Source organism: Hypomesus nipponensis, chromosome 13, assembly GCF_054491055.1.
Source record: "Hypomesus nipponensis isolate SF chromosome 13, ASM5449105v1, whole genome shotgun sequence".
Taxonomy (NCBI): domain Eukaryota; kingdom Metazoa; phylum Chordata; class Actinopteri; order Osmeriformes; family Osmeridae; genus Hypomesus; species Hypomesus nipponensis.
The window spans coordinates 4,781,327-4,799,665 of NC_140373.1; the positions used below are offsets into that span (position 1 = coordinate 4,781,327).

General features: G+C 44.8%; 2 protein-coding genes and 2 pseudogenes across 6 annotated transcripts; all 4 read left to right on the forward strand.

Annotated features, from left to right (window-relative positions):
* Positions 1–298: 298 nt before the first annotated feature.
* Positions 299–3,742, forward strand: LOC146259602 (uncharacterized). 2 transcript variants are annotated; one of them, XM_084670169.1, is made up of 8 exons: positions 299–414; positions 734–886; positions 1,034–1,153; positions 1,235–1,339; positions 1,947–2,126; positions 2,240–2,398; positions 2,795–2,944; positions 3,054–3,742. In XM_084670169.1, exons 2-8 carry the CDS (start codon positions 740–742, stop codon positions 3,066–3,068), a joined length of 876 nt encoding a protein of 291 aa, XP_084526295.1. In that variant the 5' UTR covers positions 299–414; positions 734–739; the 3' UTR covers positions 3,069–3,742. The 2 variants fall into 2 exon arrangements, with proteins under 2 accessions (XP_084526295.1, XP_084526293.1); XM_084670167.1 differs by having other exon boundaries at positions 2,795–3,742.
* Positions 3,743–3,749: 7 nt separating this feature from the next.
* On the forward strand, positions 3,750–5,782 carry LOC146259603 (peroxiredoxin-like 2A; annotated as a pseudogene). The gene is made up of 4 exons (XR_014729520.1): positions 3,750–4,160; positions 4,682–4,822; positions 5,057–5,221; positions 5,399–5,782. The product of XR_014729520.1 is annotated as a peroxiredoxin-like 2A (transcript).
* A 194-nt stretch (positions 5,783–5,976) lies between these two features.
* LOC146259604 (peroxiredoxin-like 2A) lies at positions 5,977–8,901 on the forward strand (annotated as a pseudogene). 2 transcript variants are annotated; one of them, XR_014729518.1, is made up of 6 exons: positions 5,977–6,110; positions 7,110–7,286; positions 7,530–7,621; positions 7,898–8,038; positions 8,118–8,285; positions 8,386–8,901. The product of XR_014729518.1 is annotated as a peroxiredoxin-like 2A, transcript variant X1 (transcript). The 2 variants fall into 2 exon arrangements; XR_014729519.1 differs by lacking the exon at positions 7,110–7,286 and having other exon boundaries at positions 6,000–6,110.
* Positions 8,902–10,417: 1,516 nt separating this feature from the next.
* Positions 10,418–18,326, forward strand: LOC146259605 (PDZ domain-containing protein 7-like). Its single transcript, XM_084670107.1, has 15 exons — positions 10,418–10,580; positions 10,812–10,949; positions 11,108–11,282; positions 11,735–11,911; positions 12,142–12,289; positions 13,180–13,240; positions 13,431–13,832; positions 13,941–14,102; positions 14,368–14,489; positions 14,813–14,904; positions 15,725–15,816; positions 16,096–16,167; positions 16,268–16,906; positions 17,258–17,358; positions 17,465–18,326. Exons 1-15 carry the CDS (start codon positions 10,418–10,420, stop codon positions 17,618–17,620), a joined length of 2,700 nt encoding a protein of 899 aa, XP_084526233.1. The 3' UTR covers positions 17,621–18,326.
* Positions 18,327–18,339: the final 13 nt, after the last annotated feature.

Here is an 18,339-nt window from a genome sequence, read left to right on the forward strand (position 1 = left end):
AATCACTGATTTATTTTAACGCAGCCCGAAGAATGAATTGCAGCCGAAACAAAATAAAACTTGATGCATCATTTTGTTAAGTACACAAAAAAAATCTTCGAAGTTTGAAGAATGATCCTGGGTGACTGTGCTAGATAACACTAGCTATATCTCTAGACCTATGCATGTTTGTGGTAGGCTTGGACAATTCAATTTGATCAAACAACAAATACATTGACATAACTCTCATCGAAATAACTTAACCAATAAACAAATCTATTGCTCTGATGACCTTGGTCTTGGATTGTGTTTCAATTCAAGATGGAACTTCGTCGTCAGGGAAAACAGAGGGACCAGTCTTAAAGTGACACCGTTACCATGGGGATTCAACACATTTCCGGATGCATTTAGTACTGAACTGAAGGGAAAATACTGGTTTGTTGCAGATCTAATTTTTCATAGCTTCTAGCTATTTTGGATTCACACCACTCTTTAAGCTTTTAATGAATAATACATCAAGAAATATTCCGACTTGTCAGCTGTATTTCAATTTAAAATTTGACAAACTCTACAAACTTATAATTAGAAGCTAATGTTGACCTTGCTAAAATGCTCACAATTCTTGTCAAATTAAGCTATACTGTACTGTACTGAAATGATAACCCTCATTACAGCAATGAACATTAATACTGTAGTTAACTCAAAGTTGAATTTTAAGAAGCTATCATAATGCAGTATATTCATTCCTTTATAGCCAAATATGGACTCTGAATACTTGAAAAGGGGCATGGGAAAATGTCTCACAGAGGGGTTAGCCGAAGTGTCCGAGCAGCGCCCGATGGATCCAATCGAGTTTCTAGCCCACTGGATTTACAAGTACAAAGAAAATATGGATTTTGAGGAGAAAGTACGTGACGTGTTATTCCAACGGCTGCCATTAAGGGGCAGCCTATATCTAGTGTTACCAATACCGTTACCGTCACATACTATAAGACTATATCAAAATGTTAATGTCAAATTATAAGCTTCCCTGTGCTGTTTGTGATAATTAAAGAAAAAGGCACACCAGAGACTACTGGAGCAAGAGCAGGAGAAAGCCAGAAAAGAACAGTTACACCTGAAGCAAATGAAGGAGGAGGAGGACAAGATCAGGGAGTCGCTGGAAGAATCCAATGTAAGCCGGGGAACAGAAAAAAACGGACAACTTATTTTGTATTTGAACAACCATAATGGTTTATTTGTGCATTTTTTGCAGCCACCAGAGGGACTGATTGCAACACCTCTCTCGGATCCTTTGCCAGAGAGGCCGAAGACATCCAACAGCCCTAAGCTTGCTGCAGTGGTGGAAGGGGACGTCAGGGTACGTTTTCATACAAATTCAAATCAGATGTGTTTTTGTTTTGCTGTTATACTTTTATATAAAACAAGTATGGTTAAGTACTACTGGGAATTATATAGCACAGTTGAAATAAAATACCTGATAAATAATCCCACAATGCACTTTGAGAAGATACTTACAATCAAGGGCCCATTGTGGATATAAAGCTTAGCAAAACTTTAAAACAATAAATCACTGACAGCTGAGACAGTTCAGAACAGGATTCAAAGATGAACCTGATCAACCCCATCATCAGATCTCTCAGAGTGTTGGCGATGCGAATGAGCCTCATGATTCAGACACACCCATCATCACCCCTCTGCAAACCAAACAGGAAACAGAGGAAATCCTAAACAAAGTATTGGAAGATATCACAGGAGAGGAGGTGGTGACAAGTGTTCCACACTAATATATTTTCTCCTGGTGGTGGTGGTATCCTATCCTCGGTGACTCAAAAAAATCAGATTTCTTATGGGATTTTACAGTTCTGACCTTTTGCCTCGGGTGATTTGTGCATGAAGACATCATCTCTTGTCCGGCGTAAAGAATATTGTTTGAAAAACATTAAATGAGGTGGTGTATCTGCCAGGGGAAAGTCGCAGATGATGTAACAGCTCCAGCCCTCACAGATCCAACTCTGGCAGAGCCAGAGGAGAGAGACTCGGTTCCTGTTGATCCCCTCAGCTCCCAGGTCAAAGACTCTGAAGAGATGCCTGTGGAGAAAACTAAAGTAGAGTCAGAGTACACTGATGACCAAGATGGAGAAAAGGTGACGTGTTCTCTATTTTATAAGACAATGGCAGAATGTGAGGTGTCTGTTGATATAGATCAGTTATCAGTTGCTCAGGCATCTAAGGTTTTGTCTCTCTAAATGGCCAACAGATGACTCATAAACCTAAGGCCAGTGAACCTGATGAATCCACACAAGGTTTGTCACTTTCAGGAAAAGAGAGCGGTGAAGTCAAACCAGATGAAATTCTATCTGAGGAGCCACAAAAAGAAGAGAAAAGTATGTCAGCTAATCACCTGGACAAAGATAAGGTGATGTTCTACAATTACTTATTTCAAAACAAATGACCACTGAAGAATAATAGCTACGGACAGAATAGGTACAATAACAGACACCCTCAAAAGAGAAAGGGAGGAGCAGAAAGAACAATGTGACTTGACAGAAGAAAGGAGAACGAGCCTAGAGAGGACTGGAGCAAGGACAGGAATAAGTCTGAAAGTCAAAGGTAATGTGAGGATCTGTTAAACAGAGCCATTCAAGACAACAACCAGCATTTCCCAGTCAGAGAGGCAGCAATGTCCTGAAGCCAAGGAGACATCCAGTAATAGAAACCCACCGACAGAAAGAGAGAGAGAGAGACAGATTGAAGGACAGAGCAGGGATTGTTATAATACTTTACAAGTGTTCTTCTGATAAACTCGCCGCAGGAGCCAGACAAAGCAGAGACTAGTGGGACAGCAGATGACACTGCAACTGCGGAGAGCAGTGATCTTAAATCAAACGTCACACCAATTGTGGAAAGGACGGTGACATCAGAGGGGGTACTTGAAAACTCGGCTCCTGTTGATGAAGTCCAGGTGACAGTATCTGAAAGTGCCTTTGAGATTATCAAGTGTTGCACAGACAGGATGGCTGTATGACAGTGGTTAAAATGTAAAATATTCACTGAGCCTTTTTCTTTTTCAGGAAGAAGAGGCATAACAGTGCTGATGAATATCATCCTACATAACATGATAGTTGTTTATTACAGATAGTGTGAACACAACCATACATTTGTTCAATATATGATGTAAACTGCATTGGACCACTGATGTAATTTTGTAATCGTAACTGATTATCCTGTAGCACAATGGTAATAGCTTTGTTTTTAATCAAAGATAAATTAAGTTCGTCTCTTGAGCTTTTTTTTTATGTAGCCTAATGTCCCACTTATTGTGAACGTAGAACATAGAAAACAAATATGATAAAACCAGCAAGCTCAGACCTCATCATCCGATTGATAACCTTGATGATGGCGCCACACTGATTAGCCACATCTGAGGGGCATCTACCCCAATCAAGCCACGGTGACGCTAGGCCTATTCATTCACATAATACCTCTGATAGGCTACTTTCGAAAGTGCTTGTGTAATCTGAATAAGGATTGGCTGCATGTCAAGTTACTAAACAACTTAGCCTGGATAACTTTTTTTTTTTTATTAAGGATTTTCTTCAGTGACTTTAACCGTTGGGTCACAGTTTCGCCGAAACTTTGTCAAGTAAACTGCGCGGCTCGTTTGTCTAACTCGCTCATATTAGCTTGGAAATGATTGAAACCGAAGAGTAAATCATCCAGCATATTTCCGTGGTTGGGGAGAAGGGAATCCGTTTTGGCCATGATGGAGTTAGTGGTCCAAAGCGTAGGTGCGGTGGGCGCGCTGGTTGCCAGTGTATTGCGCTCTTTCACTGACATATTTTTAACTCCACCATTGAAGGCCACTCTCAAACACTTACAGGACACTGACCTCAAAACAGTTAAAGGTGGTAAGTTGTTTTATGTTATTAAATGTAGGCCTACCAGTATTTTCTTCATAAACGTCTTAAAACGCTCTGGACAAGAGCGTCTGCTAAATGACTAAAACAGCGTGATAGTATGATGACTCATTGAACTTTTCCCTGCCTTGCCTTATTGCACACCCTTTCACCTACTTTCTTCACACAGAACAGAGGACTTTCAAAGCCAAAGCTCTCTGGGAAAAATCTGGAGCTGTAATCATGGCTGTAAGGCGTCCTGGATGATTTTTGTGCAGAGAGGTACAACAAAACATAGCTATCTGCATCTATCTTTACATAGCTATCTGCATCTATCTTTACATGGCTATCTGCATCCATCTTTACATGGCTATCTGCATCCATCTTTACATAGCTATCTGCATCCATCTTTACATGGCTATCTGCATCCATCTTTACATGGCTATCTGCATCCATCTTTACATGGCTATCTGCATCCATCTTTACATAGCTATCTGCATCCATCTTTACATAGCTATCTGCATCCATCTTTACATAGCTATCTGCATCCATCTTTACATAGCTATCTGCATCCATCTTTACATAGCTATCTGCATCCATCTTTACATAGCTATCTGCATCCATCTTTACATAGCTATCTGCATCCATCTTTACATAGCTATCTGCATCCATCTTTACATAGCTATCTGCATCCATCTTTAGCCCTTTTATTGCTGCTACAACAATGGGAACAGTTCTGCTCTATGACGTATCGTGGAGGCTTTTGTGTTATGGTCTCACAAGGTGCTTTCTCCTTTCTTCAGGAGGCCTCTGAGCTGTCCTCTCTGAAGCCCCAGCTGGATGAGCTCGGGGTCCCTCTGTACGCTGTAGTGAAGGAGGACATCGGCACTGAGATCCAGAGCTTCCGGCCCTACTTCAATGGGGAAATCTTTGTGGATGAGAAGGTTAAACCATAGAGAAATTAGTGGTCTTGTTTGGACAATTTCATCAATGTTTAGTTCCTGGGAACCGTTGTAATTGATAAGTTCAACTAGCATGGAACATTGTCTTCTACGCATGATGCGACCTTTCATGGCCTAGCACTCCACTAAAATTATGAATGGTGATTAGTACAAATCCTCTTTTTCCATTTCCTTTCTTGTAACACAGAAAATCCTTTTCATTTTATTTTTTTACAGAGGCGTTTTTATGGTCCACGTGAACGTAAAATGGGTCTCTCTGCGTTTCTCCGATTGGGTGTGTGGATGAATGGCTTGCGGGCCTTTCAGAATGGATTCTTGGGCAACGTGTTTGGAGAAGGCTTTGTGCTGGGTGGGGTATTTGTCATTGGAACAGAACAGCAGGTATATAGGCACAAGAATGGCACCAATATCTCCATCATACTAAACTGAATCACTATCATATGTCCTGAGGAATAAAAACAAGTCTTCACATGTGGTTTAGTGATGGGTACTGACTCCCTGAGGCGACAGAGCTGCTGTCGGTTTCATCAGAGCTCTCATGCTGTGCTTCTTCCTCAGGGTGTACTGCTGGAGCACAGGGAGATGGAGTTTGGGGACAAAGTCAACATTCTGGAGGTGCTCAAGGCTGCCAGAAAAATACCAACCCAGCTTGTGACTCTGGAGAAATAACAATGTGCCCCTCAACTCAGCCTCAAGTTTGTTTAGCAGTTTGTCCACCTTATTGTTCACGACTTCTTGGGTATGGTTCTTACTGGGAAGACTATGGGTCTGTTCTGTGGATGTGTATTTACTGTGAGGGATTCTCTGATTGTGTTAATGATGGTCTGTCTCAAAACTCTTATGAGCGAGCATACCTGATACCTACATTCTGTGTCCTAAACTTCCAACCCACAGCAGATCTACAAGCTCCTTAGAAGTTCCAATAAACATCATTTGAATAGAGATCATTGTGTACTGTTTGTTTTCAATGTCCTATTTTCAGTTGGTTGACCCCTTTGGTTGGGATTAGTTACATGTCTTTATCAACTTTTGTTTCTGTTCAAGGTCCTAGGGAGATTTCAGAGGGACTTTCTTACAATGTTTCATGTTTGAAATTCATGCTACGATTCGCTCGTTCGACTGTCATCAAAATGATACATTTTGACAATATGGGATAAGTGAGCGTGACTGCATATTTCACAAGACTGCATGCGGACCCTGGAGCAAGACCAACGTTGGAGAGAGCAAGACAGACCAACCCTTTCTGAAAAGGCTTGAGACGTTTAAGAAAGCAAGTATTTTATGTGATTTGATATTGTAAGGATTTTGATAGGAAAACGTTTAAATTAGTTTCTTGTCATTTAGAAGTAGCCTACTTCATCAAAATGATCGACTTCATGTGCAGAACTGTTTCGAAAGTAATCTAATGGCGACGAAAACAATTTGAAGGGTGTTTGAAACAGCTTTAGAATATTTTTGTGGAGAAAATGTTGTTATATTTATATACCGTACAAAATTGAGGATCAAACTTTAGCTCCACGCAGCACGAGAATAAAAGGCTTTAACAGTTATGACTATTTTTTAGATGTAGATTAGGAGAAGTTATTCATTTAGCAAAAGCTTATCCAAAGAGTCATATGTCTACAAATACCAGGCCCGCATGTAGAAAATACAGCAGAGAGTAGTGCATGTTCCAACTGTAGGCCTTCGCTGTTAAGGAATATAGGTAGGATATGAAGATCCGGTGCAAAAATAACCATCCACGATTCAACAATATCTAATCAAGTGCAACGACATCTTAATCAAACCATGTCTTTATAAGAGTAGATTCGTGTCAATGTTTTTGTTATTTGATCTGTGCTACGCGGTTGTTGATTCCACCATGACCATCTCATATATGCTATAGCTGCAGACTGATTGTCCTATCAAATTCCTATGCTATCATGAACTGCAATTCTCTTGGGCAAAATATGGAATTGTCAGATTAAACGGTGTAAAATGTTACGGAGTCTGTTAGTAGGCTTATCAGTGACCTTGTGTAGAATGCCTCAACTGTCTTTCTCAAGAGGTCTGAGTCACTGAGGGCTTAGGGGTGGAAAACAGTGTGACCTAGAGTCATGCATGCTCGTGACACTAAACCTGGCATGTCAGAAATATTTGTAGAGTAAGAAATGAAGCAGACTTTGACAGCGTGACATTCATGATGTACTTTCTCCCATTTTAGTTTTCCGCCGTACCCAAATGCTGCTCTACTAGACTGAAAATAATATTTGTTTTCCTTTTATGGCAGTGTTGTCCTCTCTCCTAGAGGGGGGGCTGCTAGGGCTTTGTTGGGACCTGGGCCTTGGTGTTATTGGTCTAGCAGTGGTTGTTCTTTTCCTGGTCAACACTGACATCTTCCTCCCCAAGTCTGCCAAGACCACTCCAGGATACCTAGAGAGTGCAGTCCTCAAAACCACAACTGGAGGTGATGACACCAACAAAAAAACAAAAAAAAACTTTCAGATGTCATTCATTATTTTTAAGGGTGCACAATAGCCTGGCTGATGCACATACCTGCTTCAGCCTGATTCAGTAAGGAGACTTTTTATTTTAGCATGATGTTGTTAACTGTAAAGACACTTCATCTTCGACGGTAAGGTTCTGCTTCAGGTCAGCTCTCTGCCTGGGAAACACAACTTGAGACTAAGTCTCGACATTTTCTTGGCAGATTTGAAGACGATGAAAGCTGAGAGTCTGTGGCAGAGTGATGGGGCCATTATCATGGCTGTGAGGCGCCCTGGGTGATCCTTGTGCAGAGAGGTATTGTGTGTGTGTGTGTGTGTGTGTGTGATTCTGCGTCAGATGGCTGAGCGGTTAGGGAATTGGGCTATTAATCAGAAGGTTGCCAGATCGATTCCCGGCCACGCAGAATGATGTTGTGTCCTTGGGCAAGACACTTCACCCCTACTTGCCTCAGGGGAAATGTCCCTGTACTTACTGTAAGTCGCTCTGGATAAGAGCGTCTGCTAAATGTGATTCTGTTATTTGTGTGTGTTTTTTCACTGTCTTTGGGTTCTTCTGTTTCTCTTTCTTCAGGAGGCCTCTGAGCTGTCCTCTCTGAAGCCCCAGCTGGATGAGCTCGGGGTCCCTCTGTACGCCGTAGTGAAGGAGGACATCGGCACAGAGATCCAGAGCTTCCGGCCCTACTTCAACGGGGAGATCTTTGTGGATGAGAAGGTTTCTTTAACTGTATTTTCAGAACATACTTAACTTAAGCTTATAGCTTTGTCCTCAATAACAGGAAATGTCTTTTCAGCAACGTTTCTATGGTTTCAAACCCAGAAGAATGGGGCTTGGTCTCGGCCTGTCTCGTGTGACGGTGTGGCGCAACCTCCTTCGTGCTCAGAAGAAGGGTTACCAGGGCAACAAAAAGGGGGAGGGCTTTGTTCTTGGCGGAGTGTATGTGATTGGAGCAGGAATGCAGGTACGTTTTCTAGGCATTGGAACATTTGACCCCCAAAAAGTATATTTGTTGATTCTTGTTGGATGAGAATAGATATAAATATGATGGTCTTATTTTGCAGGGCTTGCTTCTGGAGCACCAGGAAAAGGAGTTTGGAGACAAAGCTGATCTGACATCTGTTATGGGGGCGGCAAAGAAAATCCAGAAAGGGAATTAGATCTAAATATTAGATGAGTGGTTTAGTATATGTAGTGGCCATGAAGTCAAGACCATAGCTATGTTTACTGTTCTATCTCACATGAATTGAACAAAAATGAATAGAGAGATCCTGTAGAAATAATACAGCCTTGTGTGGATGTATCAAGGATAACCTGTGGAATTGATTTGTGATTATTCTTTTATTACTTAACCTTTTTATCATTAAACAAGGCATTAGACCTAAATGTTCTGCAGTAGCGTGTTGCATAGGTCTGCACGATGTCAAGGCTGTGTTACTGTGTTGAAGTGGTGAGGGGGTTTGCTAGAGTGCTAATGATGGTCTGTATCTGAAACCTTAATAGGGGATCAGACTTGACATTTTATACTTAGTCCCTTTGTTAACTTTTTCACTCAAATAAAGAACAAGCATGACTGAAAACAGCCCAAGTCTTTTTATTGCGCAGAAATTAAGAACTACATTTAGATTGACTGGAAGGCCAGTCATTAAGTATGTAAATTATCAATATCTTTGAGGGTTTCAGGTGCTGTTCAGTGAGTATCTGTAAAACCTTCTGTGATATTTCTGGGTTATACAAATCAAATTTGGTTTGATGAGAATTGTGTTCCATATCATTCAGTAACAAGTGGCTCTTCACCTGCTAGGTACACCTCTCATATTTAAAGAGGATTGATTAGCATGTCTGACATCCAATGATGCTGAAGCTCTGTGTCTCAGTCATTATGAAGACAGCCAACCACATCGAGAAGGTGGAACGCTTATGGTCACCAGTCTCAGGTGAGTTAGGTCATTCAACAGGACATGAACAAAGGTAATACCGATTTTGCTTAAGTGCTTATGGTTAGACAAGATCCGCTGTCGACTCATTTTAATGTCTCTCCTGAGTTGAATAGCATGGCATGTCCGTTGATATTGCGAGTAGCCGATCTTACAACATTTCTAGCCTAAACCTGTATTTTTTACAACACCATGGCTTCACTTTTACAGTCCCATCAGGGTTGATGAACCTTAATAAAATGAAACGCGGCAGTACAGAAGTAGAGTCTGTGTAACCTGTTGCTATAAATGTTGCCATGAAGGTTCGAACTGCGCATGCTGTCTTCAGTCAACAACGACTGTTAGCCAACCAAACATAGTATTGTAGGCTACTCTATAGCTAATAATCATTGACGTGGATGTTGGTGCTTAAACTTGTAATTATGTTTATCCAGTTCAGTATTTGTAAAACAGTTTGTAAATACACCTGTCACCGGAACCTGTAGCTGTCCGAGGTCCTGAAAAGCCGTAAGCGCGTGGGGGAAATCCGTGGTGACGACACTAGGAACACGCTTATCACGCATTGGGTTAAATTTAGTGCAGGGTATCCATGGCATTGACAACACGTGACAGCCTGGCAGTAAGTGGGTCAGGTTGTGGAAAGTCAACTCCCACGAAAACGCAAACCATTTCTCTAGGGTTTCAAAGTTCGTTGGTTTTGTAATACTACAGGTATTTTCTAAAGTGTTAGGAATTAGCCCATATGTAGCCTACTCTGTATAATTGGACGATATATATACACCTTATTCAATTTGTCTATGCCTGTCCTTCATAGAGAGAGAAGTGAGATGCAACATTATGGGCAGGGATGAATCACAGTGTGACTCCAGGGTGGCAGAAAGTCAACCACCATGTCACAAACCAACCTGCCACGGTAAGATCCGATATGTCATACCGAACGGCAAAGCTATCCTATTTGACCCAGATAAGCTCTCATTCCCTTGTCTTCTTCATCCATTCAGCCTCAGTTCAAACCGAAGCCAAAAGTTCTCTTTGTTTCATGGTTTGAAAAAAGGGTCGAAACACTAAGCTTCAGTGTTGTGCTTGTATCTTGCAGGCTCCTCCATCCAGTGCTGAGGCCCAGGAGGAGAGTGTGTGAAAGGAGACCTGGTTACGGGTCATGGCTCACTCGTCAGACCCCTCCCGCAGGGAGACGACCCCCGGGCCCCAGGGGTCTCACTCGGCTGCACGTCACCTCCTCCGGAAGAAGGAACAGCGCCGGCGGGGAATACGATCCTCTTCCCCCATGGGCCGGGTCATCCTCATCAACTCACCCGTGGACGGTGAGCGTCTGTGGGTGGAGCCTGCTGAGCGTGGGGCACCCTACCACTCCAGACTGAGGCTCCATCTGTCTGGTTCATGGGATCATGGGCCAGTCAGCCTATTCTCGTGATCTCATATCAAGTCCTCTTGCTTGCTTTTACACAAATTGGCTCCCATCAAGTGCTAATGACTGACACTGTCAGTTTCACTCTTTCAATCTGTCGAACTGAAGCACTGCATGCTTTTTGCAGGCGGGGATGACTGTGAGGATATCCACACAGTCACGGTGGATAAGAGTGTGGATGGCAGGCTGGGTTTCAGTGTGCGTGGAGGCTCAGAGCATGGCCTTAGCATCTTTGTCAGCAAGGTGGAGGATAACAGCTCTGCAGGTACACTCCCAATCAGCAGAATAGTACTGGCGTTTGACGTTACCAAGCTAAACTATAAAGTAGTGTGTGTGTGTGTGTGTATACATGATCTCATGTGCATCTGGTGTGTGTGTGTTTCCATGCTCGGTTGTGTCATTGCACATGTTGTGTGTCCACAGAGCATGCAGGCCTGTGTGTGGGGGACAAGCTGGTGGAGGTAAACGGGGTGAGTCTGGAGAGCATCACCATGAGCAGTGCAGTCAAGGTGCTGACAGGGAACAACCGGCTGAGGATGGTGGTGAGGCGTGTGGGGAAAGTCCCTGGCATCCGCTACTCCAAGGAGAAGACTACCTGGTGAGCAGCACCACGCTTTCAATTGAAACCATATCATCGTACGGGGGTCAGATGGCTGAGCGGTTAGGGAGTCGGGCTATTTATCCGAAGGTTGCCGGTTTGATTCCTGGCTGTGCAAAATTACGTTGTGTCCTTGTGCAAAGCACTTAACCCCTACTTTCCTCGGGAAGAATGTCCCTGTACTTACTGTAAGTCGCTCTGGATAAGAGCGTCTGCTAAATGACTAAATGTAATGTAAAATGTGTCACTCACCTGAAGATGGCAAGACCGAATGACCAAAGCTAACCTTAACCCTTCTGTAAAATGGTTTATCTTTTCCTGTTTCCCTCAATCGTATCTCACACCACATCCCCTAAGTATTATTATCAGAGAACATTGTTCAGTGGGTTTCCTCTTTGTCCATGTTGTACACAGCAGTTTATGAGTGTTTATGTCTGTGCGGTTGCACGCAGGGTGGATTTGATCCACCGCAGGATGGTGGTGGAGGAGAGCGGGAAAACCCCCTCAGTGTCCAGCTCAGACGGGGCGCTGCGGAGGATTGTTCACCTCTACACCACTTCTGATGACTACTGTCTAGGCTTCAACATCCGAGGGGGCAAGGAGTTTGGTCTGGGAATCTACGTTTCTAAGTAGGCCTCTCACTGTTTCAGATACCTTTTATGAAGTTGTGATCTTAGAAATGAGAAATGTTTGTTTTTCCTTACTTAAATTTTTTTTTTTACTGCAAAACTAAACTTTTTGAAACATTTCTTGTTTACTTTATGTCAGTTATTAAGTCCCGGCGTGGTCTCCCTGCGTGATTCTCCTTGTTCTCTTTGAGATAGTAAGTTCATTCTGTTGCCTGTGTTCTTCATGACAGACTGGACCCTGGTGGACTAGCTGAGCAGAATGGGATTAAGATGGGGGACCAGATTCTGTCAGCCAATGGGGTGAGCTTTGAGGACATCAGTCACAGCAATGCTGTTGAAGTGCTCAAGAGTCACACACACGTCATGCTGACCATCAAGGTAAGGGCGAGATGACCCCTGACCTCTACTGCTCGTCAAGTAAATACACATATCAAACACAACACCCTCATCAATAATGCCTGCTGAACTATAGCCAGCGGATCAACTGAATTCTTGTGAAAGGCTTAAAGTCTGAAAGAGCACCCTGTTGTGCCACGGTCGGTTCAGAATCTTAAATATATGGGGACATTGGTGTTGGATTATGTTTTCGAAACCTAGAAAAGAATAGGAGGAATTTGCAGTGTACTTAAATTGTGAAGGGGCGTTTTAAACCACACTGACACATGCATGGACACAAACACACAAAAGCATGGCCAAACACCACACATACTACACACACATTTTTTTCCAGCCTTAGACAGCCACCCCCCTTCCACACACATTTACAGACACACACATACACACACACACAGACACACACACGATGTTGCTGTGTTGCTACACCCTTGTGCGGTTGCGTGGCGGAGCAGACAGCTGGCATGCAGTCGTAATATTCTTCGCTCACTTTACTCGATGGAGCTTGGGTTTCGTCCTGTGAAAAATAGCCAGGCGGCGTGCATTATTCACCAGGCAGCGAGGATCAGGTGGTGATCAAAGCATAGAGACGCGTTTTGTATGTTTTTGTCTTTCGATCCATCACTTTGCCCTGCCGCCTACCCCCTCCACAACCACACCCCCACCCCAGTGTTAAGGGAAAGACTGAGTGGTCCTGTTGAAGCAGTTGAACTTATCTTTACATCCCTGTAAATAGATGAATGTAAGTAAATCAGGAGATTATTGCCATTGGCCACAGACTACTAGAGTTACTCTTTATCAAATATCGTGATCCCATCAAAGTTTCATTATCTCTGCTGTAGCTCATTTGCATATCTCTGGCCATATCATTGCAGGAAGCTGGACGATACCCTGCCTATAAAGAGATGGTAGCAGAGTACAGGTGGCTCAATAAGTGTATGTATCTGCTTTTGTCTCATGTGTCAGCTTTGCTGTTTGTAATTACTTAGAAAACCAGGCTGTAGTGGCTGCTGTGACAACTGTGTCTTTGTATGTCAGTATGCGTCAGTGTGTGTGGGTTCAAAGCATGTTTGTGCGTACCTCGGTCTATACCTTCTACAACCGTCCCGTATCGTTCCCCTTTCAGTAGCCAATGGGACTGCCCAGTCCTCCTCCCAGGGTTCAGAGTCCAACTCCTCTGCCTCATCGTTGTCCTCCGGGACCCCCATCAGCTCCCTGAGCGGCCTGTCTCAGGTTATGTTCCCCCCTAGCCTGCCTTTTGGCTGCGACATGGTGGACGTGTGTATCTCCACTGAGGACCAGAGGGCTGGGTCCCAGCTCTCTGAGACTGCCATGCAGACTGACTCCCCCTCTCTGAGGATGGGGACAGACACGAGCCGCAGCCTGGGGGCCACGTTGCTGCTCGAGGACTCGGCCATCCGGGAAGGGGGCTTCAAGAGCGGAGAGTCCACCAAGACAGCCGTTCTCATGGCTCTAAGCCGACCCACCCGACCCATCCGTCGATCCCAGAGTCAGGTCACCGTGGCAGGTGAGGCAGGGCTGTGCATTGAGGATTAGACTCACCACTACAGTAGAATGAATGAAATGGTTGTGGTTTGTCATGCTCGTGACTCATGGCTAGTTTGTGGCAACGCAGAGGTCAAGCAGAAGAAGCAGAAGAAGCAGCAGAAAGGGAAGGACCAGGAGACGAGCACTCTGCAACGTTCCAAGACCTTCGTCAGCCTGCTCTTCAGGGGCCGCAAGAGAGAGACCTCGAGGGGGCGCTCTAAATCCCCTTCCAGATCAGAGGCTAGCAGAGGTGTGTTGATTCCCCCAGTCCACAGTTGCAGAAGCTGCTGTCGGTGCGGAACTTAGCTTGTGCGATTTGTGTTCCTTTAAATTACTTTTGAGAATCCTATTCATCCATCCATCCATTTGATCTATTGTCGTTAATGGATGATCATCCTGACGACAAATGTAAGGGAGAAAACCAGCGTCTGACTAGACTAAACTAGTCAGAACTGGTTCCAATTTGACTGATCACGAGCACAGTTTCAGTTCTGGGTCTTGTTTGTTTCATGCAGACGGTGTGGGGCGTCGTGCCAGCGTCAAGCCAGACCCTGAGATGTTGGGCGTGGTGGACGACATGGCACGCAGGCTGCTCACTGAAGAGGAAGTAGACGCTGTCATGAAGACCTGCAGGAAGGTGAGGACCCTTCAATAGACAGGAGTCAGATGGCTGAGCGGTTAAGGAATCAGGCTAGTAATCTGAAGGTCGCTGGTTCGATTCCCGGCTGTGCAAAATGACGTTGTGTCCTTGGGCAAGGCACTTCACCCTACTTGCCTCGGGGGGAAATGTCCCTGTACTTACTGTAAGTCGCTCTGGATAAGAGCATCTGCTAAATGACTAAATGTAATGTAACAGATCCAGAAATAAAACTGGGCCAACTGTCAGGAAATGGCTCACATAAAAGATGAATGGCAAAACAAAACATGCTAGAAAATGATCTATGTGTGTTTTTTTTCCAGTATGTGACAGAGCGTCTTGTGGAGAACCTGGTGCGCCACCTGCTGGCAGTCCTGGACAGGCCTGAGAAGCTTCTGCTACTGCGGGAGGTCAGGTAGGAAGTGGACCAAGGCAGGAGCAGCCACTGGTCAAACTGCTTCTACGTGTCTATGAATGTTGGTATCGAATGTTGGTGGTGGTCGGAGGGGCCGTAGGCGCTGATTGGCAGCCACGCTTTCTTACCACCACCGGTTTGACTGTGTCTGAATGAATGCTGGACTCTGTAAAGCGACTTTGAGTACCTTGAAAAGCGCTATACAAGCGGCCGAAATGAGCTTTCTCCGTAGGGTGTCCGGGCTCTCCCTTAGAGATAGGGTGAGAAGCTCGGTCATCTGGGAGGGGCTCAGAGTAGAACCGCTGCTCCTCCGCGTCGGGAGGAGCCAGCTGAGGTGGCTCGGGCATCTGATAAGGATGCCTCCTGGACGCCTCCCTGGTGAGGTGTTCCGGGCACGTCCCACTGGGAAGAAGCCCCGGGGAAGACCCAGGACACGCTGGAGGGACTATGTCTCTCGGCTGGCCTGGGAACGCCTCGGGGTCCCCCAGGAAGAGCTGGTGGAAGTGGCCGGGGAGAGGGAAGTCTGGGCCTCCTTGCTTAGGTTGCTGACCCGCGACCCGACCCCCGGACAAGCGGTAGATGACGAGACGAGACAAAAAGCGCTATATAAATAACATTTATTATTATTATGAGCACCTTTTTGAACATAAACCTTTTTGAAAGGGCCAGTTATAGGATTAGGAAAAAGATTAATACCACAATTCCTAATATCTTAAGACGAGACAATCAAATCCAAACTAAGAGGCAGAGTTAGGGGTTGGACCCTTGAGCTAACGCCTCTCCTTTTGCATGTTTCTGATCTTGTTGCTGTCTGCTATAGGATGCTGATCCCTCCAATCGACCTGGTTGTCTTCAACAACATGGTGGCACCGTTTGAAGTCGAGGCTTATGATATCTTGAAGTATCGCTCCGGTGGGTACTGACATGAATGTCAGAGTTATACGCGAGACATGGATTGGATAACATTTTCACAGCAGCTTTGTTAATCCAGACAATAAAAACAGCGTCAGGGTTGGGATTGGTGGTTGGGCTGTGGCTAACCTTAAGTCTCGGCCTATGGGAGAGATAGAGGAAGGTCTGGAAGGAGGACCAGACCAACGGTAAAGGTCACGGAAGTCTAGAACTCTAAACCTAACCCTAACCTGGGCCCTAAGAGGTTTGATTGTGTCTGTCTTTCTATTATTCCTTTAGTCAGATCCCCTCCTCTGCGTTCCCCCCAGTCAGGACGTGCCCCCAAACGACACCTCATCACCCCCATCCCTGGTCAGTATAGTACCTTCCATCTGTACCGCAGAGTTCCACACTCCAGACAGTACAAAACTTGTGCTACACAATACCCACATTTATCTTCTGCCCTGACCAGACTTCCAGGGAGGCTTTGAGCTCCACAGTGCCGAGGAGGTGGAAAGGGAGAGTCACCTGATCGACGAGCTGGAGAGACTGCGCCTGTCTGGGCCACAGTTGACCAGGGAGCAGCCCCACACCTCCAGAGCGTTCACTCCACTGCTGGACGTCCCCGTGGACGGCTACGCCTCCAACTTTGCCAGACAACCCTCGGTCAGCCCCATGCTGCCCAACTGGCTGCTGGCACACAGCAGCGGCGCACACACCCCTCTCAGAGCAGAGAGTGGTACAATCCGCTCGGTCCACTTTGATGAGGTGTCAATGCACTCTGCTTCAGACCGGGGAGGAGATACCATCTCTGAACGGGGAAGGTCCACGTTCCGTAATGGAAACTCCAAGGGTAAAAAAGAGAAAAGTGAGAGGAGTAATGACACTGTGTTTACTCTGGCAAGTGCCCCTCGGAGGACCAGACCCCTGCTGTCTGAAGTCTTTGGCTCTGGCCTGGACTCAGACTTTCCAGCCTCCCATGAGGTGAAGGTGGGACATGAAAAAGTAAATGGAGCGCAGAGCGCCACTGAAAATGGACTCAATGGTAGCCTCCCAGTTCAGGAGTATGAGCTAAAAACCGTCAGCATATCAAAGACAAAGCAGTCATTGGGTGAGTCCTTATCATCATTCTCCAACCATGCTCCTGAAGAGATACAGGACAGTCCTATAGGTTTTAATTCAAACCCAAATCTAACAAACCTGATTCTAATGATTAGGTGGTTCTGGATTTTGCCAAGTGAGGTCATTTGGGGTTGAAGCAAAAACCTATGGGGTATCTCCCCAGGAACAGGGCTGGAGAGCCCCTCCATAGCTTTGTGGTTATGAATGGGGTCTCCTCTATGTCCACCAGATGTCAGTAAAATCTCCAGTGACTTGAATCTGTGTCGATGGTGGACACAGTACATTGCATTTTGCATTTTATTACTACTGTTTATGCTCTTTTCCTGATTTGCCACCCCAGGGATCAGTATATCTGGTGGGATGGAGTCCAAGGTGCAGCCTGTGGTGAAGATAGAGAAGATCTTTCCTGGAGGAGCAGCTTCCACCTGTGAAGTCCTCAAGGTATTGACTTTGTCAATACAAACCTTTACCATTTCAATCACGTTAATATGAGATCGATTTGACTACTAAATATGAATTCCCAGTTGATCTGCCTCTATATCCCTAGGCTGGATTTGAGCTGGTGTCCGTGGATGGGATATCCCTGCAGGGCGTGACTCACCAGCATGCCGTGGAAATCATCCGTAGAGCCTTCAGCAACAAGGCCAAAGACCCCATGGTGTTTATGGTAAAAGTCCTCAAAAAACCTCAGAGTGGAGACTGACCCCTTTGGACACTGATAGAAGCTGTTTAGCAGTGGGACCTGGGTCCAAGCAGCGGGAGGTGGGTCTAAGTGGGTGACCTAAAGAGTATCTGGCCAATGAATACAGTGGATGTACTACTTACTACTGGAATCAACCAATCATGTGTGTGCTGCTGAACTGCATCACAACTCGGAGCCAATACTTGTCCATCGAGTAGAGACCTTCCTTGTACACTATTTCTTACATTAATTGTCAATTTATATACATGTTCTTACATCAATAAAATGTAATCACTGTAATGCATTGTACTGTATTTAGATATTTTTAACATGCAGGCTGATTTCTGGACACTAGAGTGCCTTTCAAGATCCCACATTCACGACATCTCAAAACCCTGTGAAGAGTTGGCTTACGAGTGAAGCTGCAGACATAAGGAAGCATTTATTTGGTATGTTAGGTGGGATTTCTCGTGTTCGTACCTGAACCCTTATACTGTGAAAGATAAAACAATATATACAAGAGTTATTTCTTCTCAACCACTACTTATCATTTGTTCTTCCTTGTAAAATCGTTCTGAGGGAGGAATCTTCTCCTGCTGAGCAGAGTAAACCTGTCTCTAGAACAGAAAAGCAGCTTCTGTAAGACAATATTTAAAATGACCAAGTTCAAGTTATCAGCCAGCGTATAATAAATGAATGCTAAATTGCAAACACAGTGTGTATCTGATGAAACTAAATAA

Coding starts and splice junctions, on each gene's coding strand:
- LOC146259602 (XM_084670167.1), top strand. CDS start 740: ATGGACTCTGAATACTTGAAAAGGGGCATGGGAAAATGTCTCACAGAG. Junction 887..1,033: donor ATATGGATTTTGAGGAGAAA/GTACGTGACGTG, acceptor TGATAATTAAAG/AAAAAGGCACACCAGAGACT. Junction 2,399..2,794: donor ATCACCTGGACAAAGATAAG/GTGATGTTCTAC, acceptor AACTCGCCGCAG/GAGCCAGACAAAGCAGAGAC.
- LOC146259605 (XM_084670107.1), top strand. CDS start 10,418: ATGGCTCACTCGTCAGACCCCTCCCGCAGGGAGACGACCCCCGGGCCC. Junction 14,905..15,724: donor CTGCTACTGCGGGAGGTCAG/GTAGGAAGTGGA, acceptor TGTCTGCTATAG/GATGCTGATCCCTCCAATCG. Junction 17,359..17,464: donor CCACCTGTGAAGTCCTCAAG/GTATTGACTTTG, acceptor CTATATCCCTAG/GCTGGATTTGAGCTGGTGTC.